This window comes from Alexandromys fortis, unplaced genomic scaffold (assembly GCF_014885135.2).
Source record: "Alexandromys fortis isolate MF-2015 unplaced genomic scaffold, M_Fortis_MF-2015_v1.1 scaffold_77, whole genome shotgun sequence".
Classification (NCBI taxonomy): Eukaryota; Metazoa; Chordata; class Mammalia; order Rodentia; family Cricetidae; genus Alexandromys; species Alexandromys fortis.
This window is the reverse complement of record NW_026067967.1, coordinates 1270942-1296369: the sequence shown is the minus strand read 5'-3', so window position 1 is coordinate 1296369 and position 25428 is coordinate 1270942. Positions and strand designations below refer to the sequence as shown.

Sequence of the window (25428 nt, the reverse complement as noted above, 5' to 3'; positions counted from 1 at the left end):
ATTATGAGTATCATATCTGAACAAATGTCCCATCAAAGCCTGTTAACATGAATGGTTAGTGATGGGTGATCTTGGTATTCTACTCTACCTGGAAAGAGGTAACTTCATTTTTAAACATGCCTGCATCAGATTGGCCTGTGGGCATGTCTATGAAGCATTGTCTTGATAAGTGTTAATTTTCAGAGGAGGGCCCAGCCAGTAAGAAAGGTAGCAACAGAAAACAGCAATGCTCCGTGGTCTCTGACTCAGTACCTGCTTGAACTCCTGCCTTGACTTCCCTCAACAACGAACTCTAACCTGGAAGATGAAATAAGCCCTTTCCTCCACAAGTTTTTTTTTCTTTTTTGGTCATGGTGCTTTTTAAAATTTTTATCATTACCTAAGAGAAATAAATTTTTTATCTATTTTATTGAGCTATACATTTTTCTCTGCTCCCCGCCCTTCCTCTCCCTTCTGCTTCTACCTTCTCCTATGATCCACACCCTCCCAATTTATGTCTCTCTTAGTGTCCTCATTATTGTCTAGGTTCTCCAGGACTGTGAATTGTTGGCTGGTTTTCTTTGCTTTATGTCTAAAGCCACTGATGAGCGAGTACCTGTGATATTTGTCTTCCTCAGTCTGGGTTATGTCACTCACTATGATGTTCTCTAGATCCACCCATTTGCCTGCAAATTTCAAGATGTCATTATTTTTTTCTGCTGTGTAGTATTCCATTGAATAAATGAACCACATTTTCCTTATCCATTCTTCGGTTGAGGGGCATTTATGTTGTTTCCATCAGAGAAATGCAGCTTACAACAACTCCGAAATTCCATCTTACACCTGTAAGAATGGCCAAGATCTAAAACACTGATGACAAATTATGCTGGAGTGTGTGTAGGGTAAAGGGAAGACTCGTGCATTGCTGGCGGGAGTGTAAACTGGTACAGCCACTTTGAATATCAGTATGGAAATTTCTCAGAAAATTAGAGACCAAGCAAATACCAGTATATATGTTTCATACCATATGTAAAGTGTTCATACATATTTGATAATTAATTCTCAACAGGAAGGTTTGATATCTTACTTTTCCAAGCTAAGAACTGGAGAAATTACTTCCTAACATGTTTTTCTTATCCATTAGAATAAAATAATGGTCTTTTTTTATTTTTAATGAAGTTTGTTGCACTCAGAAATATAATCATGAGCTTCAGGACACCTTGGTCAATATACCAAGAACTTGTCTCCAAAAGCCAAATAATGGATGAATGAATGAATAAAGTAAGAATTGGGGGTATTCAAGAGGAGTTGTTTCAGAGTTGAATTTGCTCAAGTGAAAAGATGCTTCTGCTAATCCATCTTCCGGTTTTTTGAACTAGGCTTATGGCAAAGGAGGTAGGTTGCCATTTATAGGTTTTTTAGGGTTAGGGAGGGCACCTAAGATCTTGGCCTCTTCAGCCATTAGCCTGTAGTGAAATCCAACTTGCTATGCTCTCAGGTACCTATGCCGCTCCCTTACCCACTCTTCGTGCCTCAGTGTCCTGTGCTGTGAGGAGCATGCTCCAGTCACTTCAGGTTGACAGACCAAGTGACGAGAACCCACTGGTGAATTTGGTAGCGCTGACTTACCGCTGGGTTGGATGACACCGCACCTACCTGGTTGGTATTGTGGAGAAGGGAACATGAGACGACAATATTTGAAAAGGCAAAAGCTAAATCCAGTAATAACATTATCTTCCATTTATAGGACTCTATTTGGCTTCACAGACTTTATTTTTTCACCTCGCTTCTTGAGAAATAGGTTAACTAGAAAATAGCATTGTCCCATTTTTTAAAGCAGAAGTTTGCAGTAGATTAGGGGACCTAGAAACCTTGTGAGAATTGGGAAATTGAATCTCAGTCAGAATGGAGAGAAACTTCACTTGAGAGTATGAAAGAGAATCTCCTAACTTTCCAGGCCAAGAAAGAAGATGAGGAGAAAAAAAAAGAAAGAAAGAGAGAGAGAGAGAGAGAGAGAGAGAGAGAGAGAGAGAGAGAGGGGGGGGGGGGGGGGGGGGGGGGGGGGGGGAGGGAGGGAGGGAGGGAGGGAGGGAGGGAAGGAAGGAAGGAAGGAAGGAAGGAAGGAAGGAAGGAAGGAAGGAAGGAAGGAAAAGGGAAAAAGAAGTACTTTCAATCTGCTTAACGAAAGTTAAATGGATCAGTGAGGAAATTGGTTTGCTCCTGGGTTCTGATGACAGAAAGACATGGCTGGGAACCTCTCATGGATCTTCGTAGATTTATGACCTTAAGCAAATTAGCGAGTCAACTTTGGCTTCTTTCCTTCTCTGGTTCTCCCTGACCTCACCCATACCACTCTCCTTTCCCCTCCCCTTTCCCTTACTCCACCTTCCCCCCTCTTCTTGTCCCCTAACTTCCCTCTCCTTCACTTCCTGTCCCGTCTACCCTTCCTGCCTCCTCCCTTTCCTGCTTTTCTATATCTTTTCGGTGGTGGCAATGTCATTTCATTTAACTACTACTGCAAAGTTAAGTGCACTGATTTATCTTAAAGTGTCATCATTGATGCGTAATATATCTCACCAAAGGTATTGCTACTATGGATATTTTGTGTTATAATTGTAGCCTCGGCTCTTAAAGTAATTATGAGACCTGAAGTAAATCACTTTTCTTTATTCTATTTGTAAAATTAAATAATAAAATTGCATACATCTCCATTGGAAGGGGAAATAATAGATTCGTAGGTGGACTGGACTGAAGTAAGTGGGGATGGGAACAAGAGGGACCACGTTGCGGGGAGGGGAGGAGGGAGAGAGTATTAGGGAGAGATGACTAGAATTTAAGGTGTTTGGTGGATGATGTGGAAAGCTGAGGCAATAAAAACTCCCTAGAATCTATAAGGGTGACCCTAGTGAAGACTCCTAGGAAGGGGGAATGCGGAGCCTGAACTGGCCATCTCCCATAACCAGGCAAGGCTTCCAGTGGTGGGATTAAGACAACAACCTAGACACAAAAACTTCAATCTACAGCTTCTCCTGTCTGCAAGATGCATTGGGGTAAATGTGGCACAAAACTGTGGAAGTGGCCCAGGAGTGACTGGTTCAACTTGAGGTCCATGCCATGAGAGGGAGTCCATGTCTGACACTGCCTGGATGGCCAGGAACCAGAGGCTGAATACCCCAGAGACCTGGGATAGAACCAAACTGGACTGTTCAACAACAACAGTCAGAGCAACAAATTCATGAAACAATTCCTAATGATATTCTGCTACAGTCATAGACCAGAACATATAGACCTAGTACAGTCGTCATCAGAGAGGCTTCATCTAGCATTTAATGGGAGTAGACTCAGAGACCCAAGCTACACATTAGACAGAACTTGGAGAACCCTATGGAAGAGGAAGAGGAAAAACTGTAGGAGTCAGGGAAGTCAAGGACACCACAGAATCAATTATCCAGGCCTCATAGGGGCCCACAGCGACTGAAGCAACAATTAGAGCACCCGTATGGTCTGAGCTAGTTGTTCTGCATAGATGTTATGATGGTGTGGCTTAGTGTTCTTGTGGAACTCCTAACCGTAGGAGTTAGGGTTGCCTCTGACTCTTCTGCTGCTCTTGGCACCCCTTTTCTCCTACTGGGCTGCCTCATTCAACTTTGATATGGGCATATGTGCCTAGATGTATTGTAACTTGTTATGCTGTGTTCGATTGATATCCTTGGGAGACTTGCTCTTTTCTGAAGGGAAATGAGGGAGGAGTGGAAGTGGGAGAAAGGGAGGTGGGAGAGGGATGAGGGGAGAGAAAGGATACTGTGGTTGGGATATAACATATGAAAGAAGAATAAATATCAAAATAAAATATTAAAATAAATAAAAAAGAAAATGAATAAAAAAAGAAAAGAAACATTCCTTATCTTGGTTTAAAAATACTCGTTTCCCCACATGTAAATTACATCTGGTTATTCCCCTCTCATTGCATTATATGCTGATTTAATAAGCTCATTTATATGAACTAGGAACCACATTAGTGCCTGTGGAATTGCTAGCCTCCCTTTCTTAAAGAGCAGGAGGGTAGATATGGCTGAGTGGTGGTACTGAAAGCCTTCGGCTGAAGGTAATTATAGGTTCCAAACACTTCCTTCAACTGGGAGTCGAAACCTAAGAATTTCCAGGGTGTGAGGATCAAGTCCAGCAGACTGAGAAGTAAGGAGGAGAAAGAGAAAGTTTTCATATTGAAAGAGAACACGAGTACAATTTAGGGGGAAAAGATTTCTCTTTTCACTCATTCCTCTTTCCGTATAGGCCAGCTGAATGGAGGGCATTAGGAAAATCTAACACAAAACACAGCCACCTTGGTTATCAGTCTGTGGCATATCCAGTCCAGTCCTCAATACTGAGGTCTTATTTCAGACCTGACAGAATATAGAGATAGATAACCCCAATATGCTTTTCTCCTGGGTCAAACTATAATCCATCTGGACCTCATTCTGCTGGCATCCTCTACAGATCATGAAACTGAAGGCTGGCTAACAGGGTAACTGGCAACAGTCAGTCACAGCCAGCTGATGGGTAACTGGAGGTTCAGAGGTGTATAGCTTTCAGGGAAATCTCTCTCTCTCTCTCTCTCTCTCTCTCTCTCTCTCTCTCTCTCTCTCACACACACACACACACACACACACACACACACACACCCCAATGGCTTCCATTTGGTTTCAGGTTATCACACCATGGCTTATATTAAGGTCATTTTAGCGACTATGCCCTTGCCAGTGCTCTTTCGGGAATCTAGTCCTGAAAGACTGTGAAGACAATCAAGACACCAGGCCAGAACAGCAGCTCATATTCTGTACATATTTTACCTCTTCTTAACTTGGCACCTGCTTGTCTTCAATGTTTATGCTCTAGCTAAGCTGAAATGCTTGCAAAATTCCTCATGTTGCAAATCTAACTGTGCATGGCATGCAGTCTAGTTGATGAGATAGTTGGTTCCTGTTTTTCTATGTTGCGTCTTGAAATGTTAGCAGTGAGTCTGGATTCTGTTTTTGACCTGTGCATCCCACACTTCCAAGTATTAGCTCCCTGACACCCAGAATGGTCCCCAGAAACTGTACTCTCTACCAAAACCTTGTTTGAGAAGACTTCTTCCCTGTAGGGAGTCTGAAAGTACCTGCTTACTTAAATCAGAAATATTTCACAGAACTGGCAATTAGCAACATCCATGTGTAGACAGCATCAAGGATGAGCACCATTGTGCTAGCAAGTTCTATGTCAGTTAGGAAAAAGCTAGAGTCATTGATGATAACAGAGTTGCAGGTGAGAGAATGCCTCCGTAGACTCATGCTGTAGACAAGCATGTAGAGCATTTTCTTAATTAGTGACGGATATGGGAGGGCCCGACCCATGACTGGTTGGGCTACCCCTGGGTTGGTGGTCTTGTGTTCTGTAAAAATGAGGCTGAATAACAAACTAATAAGCAGCGATCCTCCATGACGGTGGCACCAACTGCTGCCTCCAGGTTCCAGCCCTGTTTAAGTTTCTGTCCCGACTTCCATCATGGATTAAACAGGGGTGTGGAAGTGTATGTCAAATAAACCCTTTACTCCTCGAGCTTGCTTGACCATGGTGCTTTATCGAAGCAGTGACAGCACTGAGCAGGACCGTCATGAACTCTTTAGAGCATACCTTCACTCTGGTGACTTCCTTATGAGTGTGGTTCTCTTTGTAGCAAGGCCAGAAGTTTTCCTTTTACTGGTGAAAGCAATGTAGCCACTGTAATCTTGGAAGGCTTGGGTAGCCTGTGAAACACAGCGACAGAAAGGAAGCTGCAGTGGATGAATCAGTTGATCTAATAATTAACATTTAGCTTCTTGATTCTCTGGATTGGCTTCATCTTCTCCTGCTGTAAACTAGCTTTCTCCACATGCGAGAGAATGTAAAGGCAAGGGAAAACCACCTGCCCTTTACTGTTCAGGTCACCCATGAAAGGCTGTTCTTCTTAATCCCTTAAAGTTTCAAAAGGCCTGCCTAGGTTTACATAAACACCAGGCTTAAACCCACCGATGAAAAGAAAATGATTTTTCTCTCTCCAGATTTGTTATGAGTCTCCTTCCAGTGCGTGGAAATTAAGCATATGGGAACGGGAGGCTGGAGTGTGTTGAGTCACGGGTGTGATTGATGGGTTCAATAAGGAGGATATCTACTATGAACAAGGGTGTCTCTGTGGGGGAGTGTGGAGAAGAAACTTAGAGGGAACCATCAACTCAACCAGGGTACTGATTTCTAAAACTCAGAAACCCAGCCACATCAATCCAAGCTTGACTTCTGACCCTTGCCAAAATCAACAGGGAAACAAGTCGAAATGAAAAAATGTTTTGTGACTCAGATATTAGCACGGGGGCAGGCTGGTATCCGGGAAATGCCTGGTAAAGCTTGTAAAGATGTCTGATGCTTTTCTTCGAGCCTTTGTCTGTACTTTACAGTTGCATTCAGTTATCAATTCCTAAGTAGGACTGCGTGTGGAGCCTGGTGGTAGAGGACACATCTCTGGGCAAAGCCATGGTTTTGCTATTTGGCATTACGCAATTAATAATAGTCATAATAAAATTTTTGTTTTCTTCTGTATATTCAATTAAAATAGGGAATTCTAGAGTAGTATATAATCTTTGTTAATTTTTAAGTATAGAATCTTATTGCAAAGACCAAATTTGCATGTGGGAAAAGGAAACCGGCATAAACAGAAAGTTACAGATAACACTGCATAGGAGGTGGGTTCTGAAATTTATTCATGCAGCATAAAATGTAACCTATAACAGGAGCCCCAGATCAGGTCTTGCAAATTTAGTGATCAATGCTACGCTTGATAACAAAGACCAGGTGTGATAGATAGGCAGTTTTCAATTGACTTAAAGATATGAGACAAGGCTCTTTTGTGGATCATTAGGACCAAACAAAAAGCATAGAGGATTCATCAGCTTGCTTTCAATATCTAGTCTGCAAAAATGTGAGGCGTGCCCTCATCCGAGTAGTCTTTGCTTTGTCTGGTTCTCCTGTGATGCTCCAGATGCTTTGTGATAGAGTCACCAAAGCGCCAGGATTTGGTAGATGCTTAGTGGGAAACAGTGGCTTTTGATACCTTAAAAAGTCACTGTTTGCAATTCAGTTCTTATTTTGCGTTAACTTTAGCTTTCTCATCTTTACACGGGTATAGAAGTAATGATGTCTTATAAGTATGGAAGTATGTTTTTCTGGGAATTAAATGTGAATGTGTGATAGGTACTCATACATAAGTTTACATATATATGTATGTATAAAGATATATATGTATATACACACATATATATGTATAAAGATATATATGTATATATGTGTATAAAGATATATATGTATAAATATATATGTGTATGAAGATATATATATCTTTAATAAACAACACTATTGTTATCACTACAAGCTACCATAGCACTGAGATCTCTGAAGTCTGAGTAGATTACCAACCATCACATATATGAGAGTGTGTGTATTTATAGTACTTAGGAACACTTAGAAATATTTGGCGTTAATACTGAAATGTAGTCTATAAAGTGTATTCAAACTAATATCCTCATTTAATCTTTAACATTTTTTAACATGATGACAATTACTTCCCACTCCACATAAGTGAATGAGTCAGAGTTCTAACACAGGGGCACAACTCCAAGAAGTTATATAGACCGCAGAGCATTTAGTGGGGAAGTTGCTAAGCCAGCGTTGAGCCCCATGTCTTTGACTCAGAAGCTCTTCCCCATACCAAAAGGCTATTTACAGATGGCATTTTTAGGTTTGCATATTTGTGATCCATCTTTCCCGAAAGTCTATATTCATCCACAAAGTATTTACTGATAATAACACCCATGATCCGGTTGACCTGCTGTGTAAACATACACATCACGTTATGTTCACCAATCCTGGTGTTCTAAGCTAAGAAGCATAATTTCGTCATGCAAAGCCTACTGCAATGCCTTTAAAAAAATTTGCTATGATTCCACTGGCAAAGACTGACATTAAAAATGCTGTTAACTCCATTAACTCCAGAGGGCACAGCTAATGAAATGTCCCAAAAGTTGACCACTTGCCAAGATACCGCATCACGTAGGACAGCTCTCAATTAATCATGATGAGGGCATTTCCACTATCTAAATGAAATCTGTAATTCGGGATGGAGATTAAAGATCCTCTGGGGACTGAAGGAAAGGTTGATGTGAACATTCTACAAACTTGAAAATAGAGATAGGTCTACTCAATATTCATGAAGCTGGATTGTTGACACAAATAGATTGCCATCTCTTATTTTCTAATGGGTAGTCTTGTAGCGCTCCCATATCAGTCCTCGCTGGCTTCCTTCAACTTTAAAGGGAATTGCTGGAACATGCACAAATGGTTTTGGAAAAGGAAGCTCACCATATCAAATACGATTTCTTGGAATCTCTATTTTTATAATTTTCTTGTCTAGTATTCATGATCCTAGATACATAAATGTAAAATAATGATACAGCATATGTAGTAAACAAATGTTAGTAAGTGAGCCTTTTTATGCATTAGGTAAGTAAGTCTACTGTCATATGCCAGTTTAAATATTGGCTGACACTTGATTGTGCTTACTTGAGAGAAAAGTCAAATTTCTTCAGCAAACTCATGTTTTCAAGGAAATGGCACACTTCAACTACTGCCCACTTTACTAGACATCACTATTGCTGTTGTGGACAATTAAAGAGAAAATTGATGCGATTTCTACAAATGCTTAATTTACTTTATTAGGCTTTGCAAAGAGGCACTTGAAGTGCAGGGACATACGGGACACGTGGAAACTCAGTTTTCCTATTTCGGTCTCTAACATCTGCCCAGAGCAGGTACCAGACCTCAGGAAATGCTTGTGGGTGTCTTTGTTAAACATGGCAACAGAATCGGTCTCTGAACATATTATTGGTTACTTTATCTTTTTTCTCTTTCTTTTCTTTAGGCTAGCCCTGCTCCTATAATTGTCAACACAGATACTTTGGACACTATTCCTTATGTAAGTACCACTTTTATTTGCTTTATTTTAAAAGTCTGGTAATACTCAATGAGCTGAATTTAACAGCCACTGTGTAAACAGTTCTAGTCAGCCCAGACACTATGACATAATGATACACATAATTAGTTTTGTGACCTTTATTTTGATATTTCCTGATCCTTTGCTTGGAAACAAATGTTTCTCTTTTTTGTTCGTATTTTGTAAAGCAAAGTGGTCAGTCATGAGGGAAAAAAAAAGCATGGACAGGTCTGTTAAAATACTGTTTGTGTGGAAGGTGCTCGGCTGGAAAAGGTTTGAAATGCTTGAAGCAGGCATGGCAAACATCATTGTGTTTCTGGCTAAACAAACATTCCGATCAATTTCTATTGCAGAGCCCGCAACCGAGTTAATCAATAAATAGTTGATAAATTATTTGTGCCTCCCGATAAAAACTAGAGGGGAAGTTTTACAGATGGTGTTTTCTGTAATAATATATGCAGAGGTGTGGGAATGTGAAGTATGACTTAGTAGGAGCCCCAATGGAGATGAAATGACAGGGTGGGGGAGGCGAACAGCCTGAACGCTGGAGCCTAACCACTATGGTGGCTAAAGACTTGAAGGACAGAATCTAGACCCAGAGACTGGCAGTAGACTCAATGTGAGGGGACGGTTGACATGATTGTGGATTTCTGTGAGTACTTTGAGCTGGTGGATGGATGGGTGATGGTGACCAGGGACAAAAAGATGGCCATATATCTCGGTAGAGAGACAGTATGGAATAGGGAAGAGACCCAGTGGAATACATGACAGGAACAGATTTCTGGTTTGTTTGTTTGGGGTTTTTGTTGTTGTTTTTGTTTTTTGTGGGTTTTTTTTTTTGATTTTCAAGACAGGGTTTCTCCATAGCTTTTGGTTCCTGTCCTGGAGCTAGCTCTTGTAGACCAGGCTGGCCTCGAACTCACAGTGATCTGCCTGCCTCTGCCTCCTGAGTGCTGGGATTAAAGGCGTGCACCACCACCGCCCGGCCAGATTTTTGGTTTTTAAGTGTGTAGAATGTGTAGCAGCAATGGCACAAAGCAGGTATTTGGCTCCCACTGGGTGTTCACAGACTCAGAGCCCAACCCCACATGCCTAGAGCCACCAAGCAAATCCCAGACACAAATGGAGCAGGGGACTATGGGGAATACAAAGTACACAGCTCTCTAAAGAGGACAACACTTACCTGGAGCCGCTTTGCCAAATTATGTCATTCTGCAAGAGATATTGGAAATACACATCTTTATGTAAATATTTTCGATTCCTAATGACAACTATTAATACTTTCCAAGGTTTGAACAGCAAGTTAGAAAGTTTGCCTCGTCCATAGGGTCCATAGGCCGCCTTTTGGGAAATCCATCCTCACAAACCGGAGGTCCCAAACAGGTTCGGCAAGCCAGGATTTAGATGCAAGGGACTCGGGTACAATGCTGGGACTTGATTATAGAACTCCTGACTAAACTGGGACACGGGGTCAGAACAGAAATAACTGCAGTCTTGGCTTAATGCTGAACCACCTGAAGTTTTGAACTAGCATCTCTTAAATCTTCCTAAACAAGAACAGTGGAGTGCCAGAGAGAGAGGAAATGTAGTTAAACTCTCTGGCATGAATCAAGTAGACTTGGAAAGTTAAGGGCTCTGTAGAGAAGATGAAGTACTATATTAAAGTTATTTGGTGACTGCTACGTTTTTGATCATTCCTTCTACCTTCTCACGAATACCTAGCATTGTTTTAAGTAGTTAACAAATGCATACAATTTAGTTCTCCTAACAAATGAAGAATAATCTATTAATTTTTATACTTTAAAAAATGGGAAAGGGAATTTTAAGGAGATTCAGTAACACACTGAAGTATTCTGAGCAATAAGCAGAGTAATAAATAAATGCCCTTATTATTGTTTAAAGGTTTTTCAACTCCTACCTTGATGTTCCCTGTGTGTCTTCCCTCCTTCCCTCTCTGACAGTAAACTTCTCAACTTCAGAACAAAGTTTGCTTACATCACCCCATTACAAACCCCCAAAATAATGGGAATTTTGCTAAAGAGAGCTTGCCAAGAAGCCCCAACTTTCCACAGGATAGGGATCAATATATTAAAGAGTTTAATATTATAAACAAACCTGTTTGGCATAAAATATTTGACAAAGCAGGAAAGTAGTTTGCTAGCAGAAAAGTAGTATTCTCACCACCTTTCTGTTGCTAGCATAAAACACCAAAGACAAGATGGGAAAGAGGGGTTTTGTTTGTCTTACATGGAAAAGGCCACAGTCTATCACTGAAAGAATTCAGAACAGGGCAGGAGTTGAATGAGAAGCCATGGAGGAATGCTGTCCCCTGACTGGCTTTCATTTGCTCTCCAATTTATGGTCAGCTAACTTTCTTAAAGAGCTTAGGTCTCTCTGCCTAGGCTGGTCCCTTCACATCCATCAGCAATCAAGACAATTCCCCACAGTCCTGGCCACGGTCCAGTCTGATATGGGCATTCCCTCAACTGAGGATCCCTCAGATGACTTTGGACTGTTTCAAGTTGACAGCTGACATTAGCACAGATCCTGTGCTTTGTGGGGACTTGGTTTGGCAAATGGGACTACTTTTTGTAGTGAATCAATAATAGTTCAACGCTTTCTGTTAGGGAGTCTCATGGCTTCACTTTGAGATACTGGCATGTGAAAATGACTTATCAATAGGATCTAAATGAAGATCTTATACAGGCAGGCTCAACTGATGTTCCAATTGATTAGCTAGTAAAAGCAGCCACATATAATGAATTAGCCCAGTTGCTCTGATTCTGCTAAATGTCAACTTGGTACCTTACTTTGATTATTCCCAAAGCTTTCCATTCAGTCACATTTTCTGCACTAAGTACAAACCTCTTTTTGATTTCTGAAGTGTAAGGTCTATGGTGAAGTATGTTGAACAGCTCAGAATGATGAAATCATAGCAATTTCCACGGTGGTATGTTCCTAAGCAACCTATTTAATCTTTTCGGAGATATATAATACCCTAAGATATAAATTACTATGCAAACCTCAGAGAATGTTAAGGAAATTATAACAGGTTTTATATATAAGAATAAAATCATGGTTGTTTAAACTCTAATTGATAACAATGTATGGGCTTTTAAAAATTACAGATTGAAAGAGTAACACTTGGCTAAAGTCTGGAAGAATTTTATAAATATGGATATTTTCTTCCAGATAGAATAAATGTGACTGCAGTGCCTATCGAAAAGGTCAGGTTTAGTGTACAGCCATTTCCGTGGCTGTCGTTGGCTCTTGACATAGGCTCCATCTTCCCTTTTCCCCGACTCACCTGGTAGGTAACCTTGAACAAATCTGTTCCGTTCACAGTCTAGTTTCTATTTTCCCATTCCCCAGTGTTCTAAACTCTGTTTTCCTCGTTCTTGCCCATGTTCTACTTGTTCACATAATTTCAGCTCTATTTAATGAAAAAATGACTCCAGAGTTCCCCAAGGTATTTTAGGCATGTTGCATAAGAACATTCCCTCCTTAAAAATATTACCTGGATGACAAGCTTCTGCTTGTATTTTGAAGTTCTCCTTGAAAATAATTTCGATATATGTGCATGAACTAATTTTGCTGCTGAGTAAATTTAATTTGGGGGTCTAACTGGTTCTCCTGGAAATGGTTCCTTGGCATGCATGCAAAGGGTAAGCAGACTAAAGGAACTGTCCAGAGTCAGAGGGAATTTGTATGTAAGTGACTGATAAAGGTGTACAAGATACTTAGTCTGATTTTCAAGAAGGTATAGAGCATTAAAGTCCTGCCATTAATGAGGCTTTCATGTATGTGTGCCTTAAAAACCTCCTCACACATATTACCATGATATATCAAGGTCAGGCATGATTTTGAATGTGCCATAACCTAGCCTTGTGTGCGAAATATGAATCTCCCTATAAAATTAGCATCACTCTAGGAGAAACAATGGCACAATGGAGCAGGAGAGGGAGATATATCTTTTTATTATTTAAAAACTCTAATTATTATTTTTTTACTCAATTTTTGTATCTCTTTTGTTACATATTTTTATGCTAAAACCCAAAGGTATTCTATCCTTAGAAGTTCAGAGTGTGTGGAACCTGTCATCACCTGCATGGCATGTATTCTTTTTTACTTTTTTAATAGTCTTGTCAAAGTTTGACGCTGGCTCTGTCTGCTTTCTAACAATAAAATTAATCGAGGAGACTCTAGGATGGCTTGTGTTTTCTCCAGACTCCTCTCCTGTTCGTTTAATAGACTAGCAGTTTTCTGGACATGCACCGCAGGAAGCAGAAGCCTTGAGAATCACGGATTTTCAATCTCAGTCAGTAACTTGGAGATCAGTTCCTGCAAATGTCTCATGTTCTAACTAATTGAACCTCAGCCAGTCAATACCAAAGCTCAGCTTACCATTTAATATGGACCCCCAGGTAACAGCAATTTTTGGTGGGTAGCAGCCATGAGATCAGTGGTATACAACAGTGAGAATCTATTTCACCTGAACATATTTTGTCCTTAACTCATCTGTGAAGCACAAGACTGGTCAAACCAGGAGATGGAATGATAACTTTCCTGACTTATGCCATTCATAAGTGTTGGTCGAACCACCATAGTCCAGGGCCACAGAGAAAGCCTAGCAGGGCCTCTGCTCATGTTAAACCCACTCACATCCTACTACCCAGAATCAATTACATCATTGCGCTCAAGGTAGGGAATGAGCAAACATCTGATAAACCACGAACTAATAGACTCTATCATAGTTTTGAGGAGCTATCAACGGATATAGAAGTAGAAACTTAGCTTGTAGAAACAGAAGTGATGATGGAGAGAAGAGGCCATCTGTTTAAAGGTTTGTTTGGGGAGCGATAGGATCGGACTAAGACTACAGAGTTTGGGGCTGAGAGTTGTCTGTTAGCAACGTGTCAATGACACATTGCCTGACACCAAGAGCGGGAAGGTGAGGGGAGGCTCCCTGAAGAGCAAGTGGTAGTTGAGCATGAGATAACCAAGCCCTCAGTTGTGGCTTTGGACACTTACTCATTGATTTCTTTAGATCTCTGAGTACAGCAGCAGAGGCCTGCAACTCAAGTGCCTGTTCGCATTTAAATTGGCAGCTTTAGAGCATACTTTTACTTCTTCTGTCTTAGAAATGATGACTAATGGCAAAGCATTGGGAAGGATTTCATGAAGTTAGCACATTTGTCCTTCAGCAAACAGGTACTTTCTCACGAGCACTGCTAAAACTTACATTGTTGATGGTCTTATCTGTGATATTATCCAGAGATGAAAAATTCTAACCTGTCAGAAAGCAGTTTAATTTTGGCTAAACCATGCCCATGAGGCAAGAAAAATTCACCAGTAGAGGAAATGCCATCAGTACTTGTGCCAGCATTAAACCTAGCCAATTTGGGCGCATTTGTCAGTTGTCAAAATCAGGAGATCCCCTTACTCTTCAGCTTGTCATCTCGCTCTAGAAGGTGTGGTGTGGAGCAGAGCTGTACTTTTCAAATAATAATGAGCATGTGTGGTACCTGGAGACTGGAAGGTGCAGGCTGTGTTTAGTAGACCTAAGGCAGAGCCTGGAAATTTGCATTTCGGACAGACTCTCACGTGACACTGATGCGATTCAGCTGCTGCACTCTCAGCGCTGAGTGTGACAACACAGACTGGCTTTCTCTTCGTGCACACCCGGGGTTAGTGTTTGCAACCTGAGCCCACCGGTAAGTGGTTGGGTTTGGCTTACATCATATTATATACGTCTAAGCCTCTGTGTCAGATTTTACAAAGTTAGTTTAACATTGACCTTGTAGGGGGCTTTCTGGGTAGTCAGCTAACATGTAGGTGTTTAATTAACATTGATCACAGCCATAAAGGGTGGGGAGGCTATGCCTTTGATTAAATAAAAGTGTCCTATGACTTAAACTTGGGTTGTTGTGACAAGCATACAGAAGGCATAGGTACTTCAGGTAAGACTGTGTTTCTGCTGGTCAGCAAGCATACTCACAGCTTGAGTTTTGCACACAGGATGTACACTGGGAACTCGTAGCAGCAATGTTATCTGGGAGCTTGTAATGGAAGGATTCTATGATCTCAGGAAGACTAATGAAATTGAAAACTAGGTAACAAAAGCATGGACATTTAAGGTTGCCTATTAAACCTTAATAAACAATATTAGGGAGGCAGGAATCCCTTTCTTGGTGGACCCCTTATCGTTTTCCTTTCAGAACACACTTCCTACCCTTGCCCCATCTGCTCTTTTTTTCTCCTTTGTTTAAACTTATATTCATTCATATTCTTATAGAAAAAAAGAATTCAATCTATTCATCACATTGAATATACTTAACAAGGATATGGCACATAATGCTAGTTTTTAGGCACAGCTTTTCAAAGTAGCTACAAGTCATGTGTAGTTATTTTGTTTATATTTATTTATTTAGTTTTAGCTTCTTTATTGAATCTTTGTGGATTTAACATCACGTACCCTAATTCTGTTTACCTCCTGCCCCCATATCACCCCAATGTTGATGTATACCTCAGAGAAAGATAACAAAGCAAGCAAGCAAACAAAACAAGTACAAAAAAAACCCAGTGAACCAAAACAGAATTTTTTTTTAAATTTTTATTGATTCTTTATGGATTTCACATCGTGTATTTCATCTGGGTTTAATACCCCATCTCCTCATACCTGCCCTCTGCTCTTGCAAATTCTCCCCCCAAAACAAAGCCAAATAAAAAATATTAAGAGAAAGAGAGAGCGCGAAGAATCTTGTCACGGAAACTGTAGCGTGGCCCGCTGAGTCACACAGTAGACTCTAGTACACTCATCTTTTCTTGCAAGTGTTTATTGCCTCAAGTCACTGCTCTGGCTCTGGGCCTCTGACTTCTGCTATGACATGAATAACGGGCTCTCACCGCGGGCTTCTCTTAGACGTCCTATTGGCCTGTGTTGTGGAGATCCTGCTGTTTGGATCTGTAGGTTCATCTCCTTCACCTGATCCAATAGTTCACAAATGAGGTGGATGTTGGGGTGGGGCAGCAATTTATAGTCCTGGTTGGTCAGCCTGCCAGCTTTCCTAAAGTCTCTAGCATTGCCCAGGCCAGCTCACCTGATACAGCTTGCAGCAAGGAGCGGGGCCAGTTCTCTTGCTCTCGAGTTCTCAGATCCAGGTTACCCACACTCACAACACCAGAGCCGGATCTACTGTTTTGCCCAGATGAGATGCAGGGCCCGCCCCCCAAATTGCTGTAGGAGGCATCCAAGAGGGAGTCAGCTGTCTCATGACCTCGGGGCTGGTTCACCTGCACATCAAGGTCAGCTCTTGTATGCTGTCCAGGCAGGCTGCAGGTCTTGCTCTCCTGTGTGCTGCAGCTGATCAAGGATAAAGCTAGTTCTCTCACCCTGGTGACCCTGGAGTCAGATCTCTCATCTGCTACAGATAGCAAGGGGCGGGGAGGCAACTTTACCCCCACCCATGCCATCACATGGTTGGAGACCGGGCAGGATCCAGCTGTTTCTCTCCCACACTCAAGGCTGGCTCACCTGCCTCCCTGACAACAGAGTCAGCTGTAGTGTGCTGCCCAGACAGGCTGCAGGCCTGCACTCCTGTGTGCTGCAGCCAGGGAGGGTCATGGATAGCTCTCCTACTCTTGTGGCCCTGGGGTCAGGGCTCTCACCCCATGTGTAGTTGTTAAGATAATATAATATTATAAATTTAGCTCTTCAATTATATGACCCACATTTTCAGTGTTAATGAACCAATATGACTAATAAACACCATACGAATAGTGAAGTTGGAAGGAGGATGTACTGGGAACATGAGATGGGCTAGCTACGTTTGCTTGACACGCACTAGAGTTATTTCAGAATATGGTTATCATAACTGAAAAACGCCCCCGACTAGATTGGCCTTTGGACAGGTCTGTGGTGCATCTTCCTTTCATCTTTGCTTTTTCAAGACAAAGTTTCTCTGTGCTGCTTTGGAGCCTGTCCTGGAACTAGCTCTGTAGACCAGGCTGGCCTCGAACTCACAGAGATCCGCCTGCATCTGCCTCCCGAGCGCTGGTATCAAAGGCAAGCGCCACCACTTTCTGGCACATTTTTTTTTTATTGTTAATGGATATATCTGGGCCCAGCTCACTGTGCACAGTATTACCCCTAGGTTAGCTGTCCCGGGTTCTATAAGAAAAGATTGATCAAAGCCATATTAAGAGCAAGCCAGTAAGCAACACTCCTCCATAGCCTCTGCACCATCTCCTGCCTCCAGGCTTCTGCCCTGTTTGAGATCCCTTCTTACTTCCCTCGGTGATGGACTAGGATGTGGAACTGAAAGAAAGCTGTTCCTCCTCAAGTTGCTTTTGGTCATGGTGTCTTGCCACAGTAATGGAGTCCGTAACTAAGACATCAGGAGAGTTAGAAGGGGGAAACGTGAGTTGATGTCATCATATTCCATTGTATGGCTCTATGAAATTCTCAAGAATAAAGAAACATTATAAAAAATAAGTAAAAAATCATTAAAATAATGTAAATATAATCTATCTATTATTTCTGAAAATTCTACAGACAGAACCACAAATAAGTAAACTGGATAGTGGAGCTACTTTTCAAAAATCAAGGAACCAGGGCTGGAGAAATGGCTCAATGTTGAAGAGAACTTACTGCTTTTCCAAGAGACCTGAGTTTGGTTCAAAGCAGTTATGGTTTTTGTCTGGGAGGAGACTGTGCACACACACCTGTAACTCCAGGTTCTGGTCTTCATAAGTACACACACACGCTGAGCAGACACACATGAGCATACACACACACACACACACACACACATATATATATAAAGTAAAAATACAATCGTATGTAATAGCTATCTATAATTATAATTACCTAGTTCATTATGAAAACATCATTACAACTGTTGTGAGTTGGTTTTGTTTCCTTTACATCGTGGTTGTATCCAAATCTAGAAAGATTCAGCACTCCTTTGGACTTGTGGTGTGTCCTCATGCGCAGAACATGACTGCTGACCTCATGACCTTAATCTCCAAAGCTCTCATATGTGACAATAGAAGCCCATGAGTATATAATTATTAAACATTTTCAGGAGATTTCAATAATTCTTTCATCATTTCCTTAGTGTGAAATACAAATAAATCTCGAAACTAGGTGACCATTTGCCCTACTAACCCACTTGCTAACCTAATTCCATGTTTTTGTCCCATGGTCCCCCATGTAGAGTGGTGAACTAGCTTCTCAATATGTGATTTCATACATACTAAGAAAGCCTTTATTTTAAGTTGCCACATTGGACTTCAAGTGAGAGACGACAGGAACATAAAATATGTCCACATGGAGATTGTTGTTGGTGAGAAGTTATCATTCTAAACATGGATGCTATGAAGGCACATGATCCTTATACCTGGGCAAAGAGACATTCTGCTTCAAAGACATTTAGCCTGACAGAGTAAGATCAGCAAAAATAGGAAACGGCCCCAAGGAATGTTTGTATAGCTTCCTAACAGCATTATGTCTTGAACTCTCCCTAAGCTGATTAGATTGCAGAATCTACAGCCCATCCTAAAGACACAGCATCCTAACTTCTGAGGTTCGGACTTTTTCCCTTTGCCCATAGTAGAGATGGTACTAACTATCGCACATGATGCATCATCAGGTCTGAGGATGCGGCTCTACAATTTCTGACGTACTTTTCCTTAGTGGAGACCCTAAGATAAGCTAAGGTGGAACTGAAGCAAAGGTAAGAAAGAGTGGCTGCAGACAAGGCCAAATAAAATACTAAAAGTATACAAAGTATAAATACAAGATATTGTGCATTAATCTGAGACAGTCTTTAGTTTTATTTTTTAATCCCTTGAACCCATTTTTTTAAAAATCTCATAGTCTACTAAAGAAATAATAAATTAGCAAATGAGATTTTGCACGTTGTGAAGCATATGATTTAGATCTGCCTGACTTCTTCCTGCACACCCTAAAGGTTTCATCTAAAATAATGCTGTTTTTAAGAAGGGGAGGCTAGAGGTCATGTTGCTATCTCAGTTTCCATGGCAGGCTTTTCACCTGCTGAGGAAGCATTCACCTTGCATTCTAATTGTTTCTTTAACCACAGATCTTTCTAGAAGGCCAGTTTCATAAGCACAGGAGAAAAGTGCTTGCTATCCTTCACCTTTGGTCTTCTCTGACTCAGCACTTTTTTATGACTAGGTAGATGGAGGGAAGGAGGCAAAAGAAGAAAGGAATGGAAGGATGGAGAGAAAAGTTGGAAGGAAGGGAAGGAAAGAGTGATAAGTAGGCAAAAGAAACTTTTCCATCAAGGCAGGGAAAGGTTGACTAGCATGCAGTTCTTAAAGGACAAGTAAGCTGTTTCTAGGCAGAGTAGATAATGCTGGCAGGCCCATCTCACATGTTATTACAAATTTGTTTTCACTAATATACCTCTGAAACTTGTCCTGTGCCCCCACAGCAGACGCACCCTGATGCATGTTGAATAAATGAGGCTAAAGAAACAGCAGTTGCTCACATATATGCACTGGGTACAGATTTTTTTCCTTGAGTCTTTCCTATATCTCCTTTATTATTTTCTTCTTGACCCTACTTCATCATCCTGAAATACCTTCCTGTCTTTCTAGTCTTATAAAAAGTCCTACCACCATCGGGAAGCCGTTGTCTATTCCTCTGGCCTACATTAATGTCTTCTTCCCCTTTGACTCCATGGCATTTCACTTGTGAAGAATGCCTGCTTTCGTAAAAAGATGAGGGAATCTGAATTGTTTTACTTTGACCATCTATTAGCTAAGTACCAAGGGAACTCTCTTTTTGTCTTAATGTTGAGTAGGGACAGCAATAGCAGTCCTTCATGATATAGTATTAGAACTCGGGTTCAGTTTTATTTAACAAAGTTCAAGGAAATATGTTCTTGTAAAGTAGGGATGCATTCCTCTTCTGTTTGACAGTCCATGGGTCATTTGTCTAGATCTAGACCACCAGTTCTGACCCATAACACTTTAAGGGACTTTTCTGACTCATTGACACAGCCATGAACATAGCCACTAGTATGACACACGAAGAAGTAAGTAAGGGAAGAGTAGAAATGAGTATGGTTTGTCCTTTGGAGGGCATTTCCGACAAATCCTAAGCATGATTTTTCTTCATACTTCAACAGCTCACATTTAGGCAAAATGTTGTTTCTAGGGACAATGGAATACTGGGTGATAAAACATTTATTCTACAATTTTACAATTTAAATAAAAATTGAAAATCCAATTCATATGCTATAGCTCATGGATGAGCTGTGTGGGAAATTACAAAAAGAACCCTGAGGAACAAGCAGAATTGTCCCTCTCGTAGTGTGGATAATAGAGTTCTTCAGCTATGGGGTCTTTGTCCAGAGGAGGCTGAGAATGATGCATGAAGGAAGCATGAGAACTTTTCCCATTATGATTTTGCATCGTTTCTGATATCTGTTTTCTAGGCATTATAATAAACCAAGTAGTGTTATTGCAGCTATGAGAAAATAAGCTGCCCTGTAGGCTAGCCCACGTGGGGAATGCAAATGTGCTAACAGTTTGCTGACAGAAATTTAAAAAATAAACTTAAGACTGAGGTTAAGAATCACTATCTGGGGGGGGGGGCTATCCAATCCTCTGAATTATAAAATTGTAGAAAGACTTGCATGGCTAATTATTTTTGGAAGAATGTGGTAATTGCATTGTGGAATAGATCGTATATCTATAAACGATGTTCAAATCTGTAGTCTCTGTACCTGGTGTGACTCTGGAAAAGGTGCTCCAAGGAGACGGCTTGATGTGCTGAGTGTGCTCCTTAGAAGCAAGCTTGTTAAGTTGGTAATTGGCTCGGCCATGCTAACACAGCTGTCTATGAAAAGAAGAGGCCCCAGGTTCAGGCATGTTCAAGTTACTGCGACATGCCTCCAAGGGTTGTTGTTCTGACACGAGACCCCATTTCTGAGTTGTGATTGGGTTAATTAGAAAGGGAAGTATAGATGTAGCATGAACAGTTTAGCTTAAGGGTTCCCCACATCGCAAACAGAAACCTACAAGCGAAATCACGGCTAGAAGTGGGTCTAATCTGACTCTCAGGTCATGGTCATATCCTGAGGTCCAATACTATGAAGAGCAATCAAATGTCAAGCCCCTCTCAGCTCCAAGTCCTCAAGAAGCTTTCCCCATGACCCATCCTCTCAGTTGCCTGTATATTCTGACCCATTTCACCATCTTTTTTTATGTACTTCAGGCTTATTTGATAGTTTGACTGAATGCCTATCTTCTTTGATGCAGAAATGGACTGACTCCTTGAAGACTGCATATCCTAACGCTGTTGTAGAGGGAACAGGCTTGGCATCCGGCAGAACCGGCTCTTGCTTGAGCAGCAGCACTGCTGCCTCGTTAGTGATGTGAACTTGCAAAGTTACCTAAGCTTTCTGGGTCTTCGTTTCTTATTTGATAAAATGTGGGAAACTAGAACTATACCGTAATATGGGTATGAGAGTGAACTGAGCCACTTTCTTTATGGTTTGACGAGGTGGTTTGAATAGCAATAATAATTATCCCTCACACCATTAAACTTTCTCCATGCGTTAATCTCTTAGGTCTCCACAATAAGCCTTAGGAAGTATATGATTGTAGTCTTCACTTTTAAAGTAAGAAATCTCAAACAAAGACATTATTATCTTGCACAAAGTCTCACAGAAGACACTTGAGGGCGTGCAGCTAGAAGTGCTTTAGTCTGTCGATGCTTAGCATTTGCAATCAAAGTCAATTTTCTGAGTTACTTAGATGTGGGGAAGGGTGGCATTTGAAAGCAACCGAGGCTGTTGTATACCTCACCAAGAAAAGACTCGGGAGAAAATGTCATGTAATAGTGGTGGTGCTGGTGGTGCACACCTTTAATCCTAGCACTCAGGAGGCAGAGGCAAGGAGGATCTCTGACTTTGAGGCCCATTCGGTCTATAGAGTGAGTTCCAGGACAGCTAGCGATACACAGAGAAAACCTGCCTAAGAAAAAGAAAAGAAAAGAAATAAAAGAAAATATTGAAAAGCTACAATGTGGAGAAGCTGTTCCAAATTGTAGTACCTGGAGGAAATAATCAAACTTAAAAACAAAACATAAATCTTGCTGCTTGTGAAAGCTGAAATACTGATTGTAATATCAAAAGAGGACAGCTGGTGTTGGTACCATGGTATTTAATCACATGTAGAGACTGAGAATGATCTGGAATAGGTGGATGTAAAGGTCTCAGTCAACATGCCCCCATCTTTCCTAGTTTATTTTATTCTCAAAATGTCCATGGAAGGAGCAATTGGTTTAAGGCAAGAGAGTCTAAAACATGTTTTGACATGATGAGGTTCCAAAGTTGATGTCACGGGTCAATACGAAGTTAGATTTTTCTCAGGTCCTCGGATGCCTCCCCACAAATTGGCTGTCATATGAGGAAGTCTTTGTGGGCATGTCCTGGGCTTGGCCTCTCATCTATGAAATGCCTGGGCTCCGCTGACCAAGCTTGGGCACATTCATCATTTTGCTCACTATACTCTGTTTCTCGGAGGCTACGGGAACAGAGCAGTGCAAGCTGTGGCTCACAACACAGAGATGCCCCTGCCACACTTGTGGCCTGGGAAGACTGCGTTCAGGGTGCCGGCATGATGGGGGTCAGCTGAGGCCTCTGGGCTGGTTTGTAACTGCCATCTCGTGCTGTGTCCTCACATGACAGAGGCAGAGAGTAAAAGACGTCTCTCTTGGAACCTTTGTAAAGACACCAACCCCATCGGAAAGGTGCTGTCCTTAGGATATAACTCCTTCCTAATGGCACCATCTCTCAATACTTTTTCTTTAGGAATTAGAATTCCAGTTATTAACTCAGTGACTAGACCACCAATCTACGCCACTGTTGGTTCTGTGTCTCTCTTAAGCATGGTGGTTCATTCATACAGTACATGTCTCCTGTATTGGTCATTCGTAAGAAGCAGAAATTAAGTCCCTACCTCAAAATAGGTGATGCCCAACAGAGAAGCTGCCGCAACAAAGCAAAACTCTGTGCTTATTTCACTGGGAGGTGGATAATGTGGTTCCTTTAGGATAAAAGCTCCCTGAGGAACTCTGGGAGAAAGTGAGATGAGAGCTCTAACCAGAGTATGAGAAGAAGCTAGGCTAAGCAAGCAAGCAAGTAAGCAAGCAAGCAAGCATCTTGTTATTGTGTTTTCCTTTGCTGAGTCTGTCCCACAAAATCGTTTTTGTGTTAGGTTTTATTTGTTTACGTGTTTCTTTTTTTCCTACACAACACCATTAGCTCAACTTTGAAAGGACTGTTAGATCCCTGGGAGACATCCAGACTTTGTTCTGCTTAGATTTCTACATCAATGTGGTCGCTAGTTCTTATATCATAGGCTTGTGAGTATCTCTTATCTATAGTCCACTTTCTTTTTCCCCAGGACTCTTGCCCACATCTCTTAATCTCCTAGGTTCTCATAGCTGCCTTTGAAACTTCCTGTGTGGTTCCACCCTACACACACACACACACACATCAAGCCTTCTTTTATGGCTCTAAGTTTTATGCTATTATTGTAAAAACCACTTATGATCCTGACATTTAAATACCTAAAGTCCTTGAGTTCTCTACATGACATTAGAATGTGTGATGTTTTTGTGTGTTTAATTGGATCTTACCCTCTTCCCCACCCCTCATCCCCAGACCTTTCTCCTGCACTCCTGTACCCTCTACTCCTACTGCGCAGTTGTTTCCTGAGTTCGCTGTGTTCATTGCTCTGGACTTGGTAGTTTTCTTTGGTCTTCTCACTTAATTTCTATCTTCTGCATGCCCTCTAGAATCGACTTCATGTGCCTCAGTCTTGCAATGGTTCCACATCCCCGTGATTGTATCACTAAGAATGAGGATCAATAGAATAGCCAAATAAAAGTGATAAAACCTGTGGGGAGAAATGGTTGTTGTGAGCGGGCAGAGTCTACAAGATCTAGAGTTGTTCTGCCTTCACTCTTCTAAGAAGAAGGCTACCCGCTCTTTTTTCCTACCATACATAGTCCAAGTGGCTGCTGTGGCTCCAACCATTGTATTATTGTAGTATAACCATTACATTTCTGGCAAAGGGGGCATTAGGTTTGCCTCTAGACCTTTAAGGATACTTTCAGAATTTCCACACAATAATTCACTTACTAGTTATAGACAGGCATGTGATTTTACCAAAAAAAAAAAAAAAGGTATACCATTTGATATCTAATGGAGTGATAGTTTCAGAGAAGCAGAGAAAAATGAATATCAAGAGGCAATTAGCAAGCCCCGTTCTAGGCACTCTCTGTACGGTGTTATCAGTTTCCCTTAAGAGGAGCTTTGTTCTTCCAGTTGCATCTTTCCAGAGCTCCTCTTCCAGCAGGCACCTGTGAAGGGATGCTCCCGTGGTCTTCACTAATCTGCGCCTTGCCTTCGCCCAGTCCTCCGTACACATCTACCGTTTCTGCCTCGTCTCCCTGTTCAAGCTGGTGCCATAGCATCGATTTTTCCTTTTGCTGGGAAGTTTTATCCCACTCTTCTTCTTTGAACTCTCTCCTGGGCCATCTCCTGCCTGACTAAAGCTGATCTTGTATTCAGTTCTGTGCTCACCGAGCTGCCCTTGGATTTGACCATGAACTTCTTAGACACAGACTATGTTTTATTCATTTCTAAATCTCCAGAATCCAGAACATGCCCAGGAAAAAAATCATGGAAATTCAATCATAGGCATTCAATGCAATTTTAAATAAATGAAATGTGTATGTATGTATGTATGTATATATATGTATATATATCTTTATATTATATAATCATTTCCTTGGCACATTAATAAACAATTATTTATTACTGGCATATCATCTGTCAAAGAATAGGTCATATGCAGAGATGAACTTTCCAGAAATATTTATTGTCCTCCCTTTCAAAAATTTAAATTCATCTGAGGGAGAGGAATAATAAACAAATAATAATTATTGCCATGAAAGACAGTGATAAAACATGGGTATTAAACAGAGTCCCAGTAATGCTTCGGGGTTGATCCCTGGATACATCCCTGTTACTTTGTTAGCACATGGTATTTCATTCTTTGTTTTTTTTTTTTTTTAATTTTTCGAGACAGGGTTTCTCTGTAGCTTTTGGTTCCTGTCCTGGAACTAGCTCTTGTAAACCAGGCTGGCCTTGAACTCACAGAGATCCGCCAGCCTCTGCCTCCCCAGTGCTGGGATTAAAGGCCTGTGCCACCACCGCCCGGCTTGGTATTTCATTCTTACTCATGAACAGAAATGAGTGAACAAGTTTGTTCTCATAGCATGATCGGTCCATGTTTCAGAGTGCAGCTACTGCCACCAAGTAAGCATGTTGCCTCCTCTTGAG

General features: G+C 41.3%; 1 protein-coding gene across 8 annotated transcripts in view; it reads left to right on the top strand.

Moving 5' to 3' along the window:
• Dlg2 (discs large MAGUK scaffold protein 2) overlaps nucleotides 1-25428 on the top strand; it is a 1620445-nt gene that overhangs the window by 1025963 nt on the left and 569054 nt on the right. For all 8 annotated transcript variants that reach the window (XM_050154453.1, XM_050154448.1, XM_050154445.1 and 5 more), the window contains one exon: nucleotides 8966-9019. In XM_050154453.1, the coding sequence (XP_050010410.1) occupies nucleotides 8966-9019 (54 nt within the window). The remainder of the gene's footprint in view (nucleotides 1-8965; nucleotides 9020-25428) is intronic.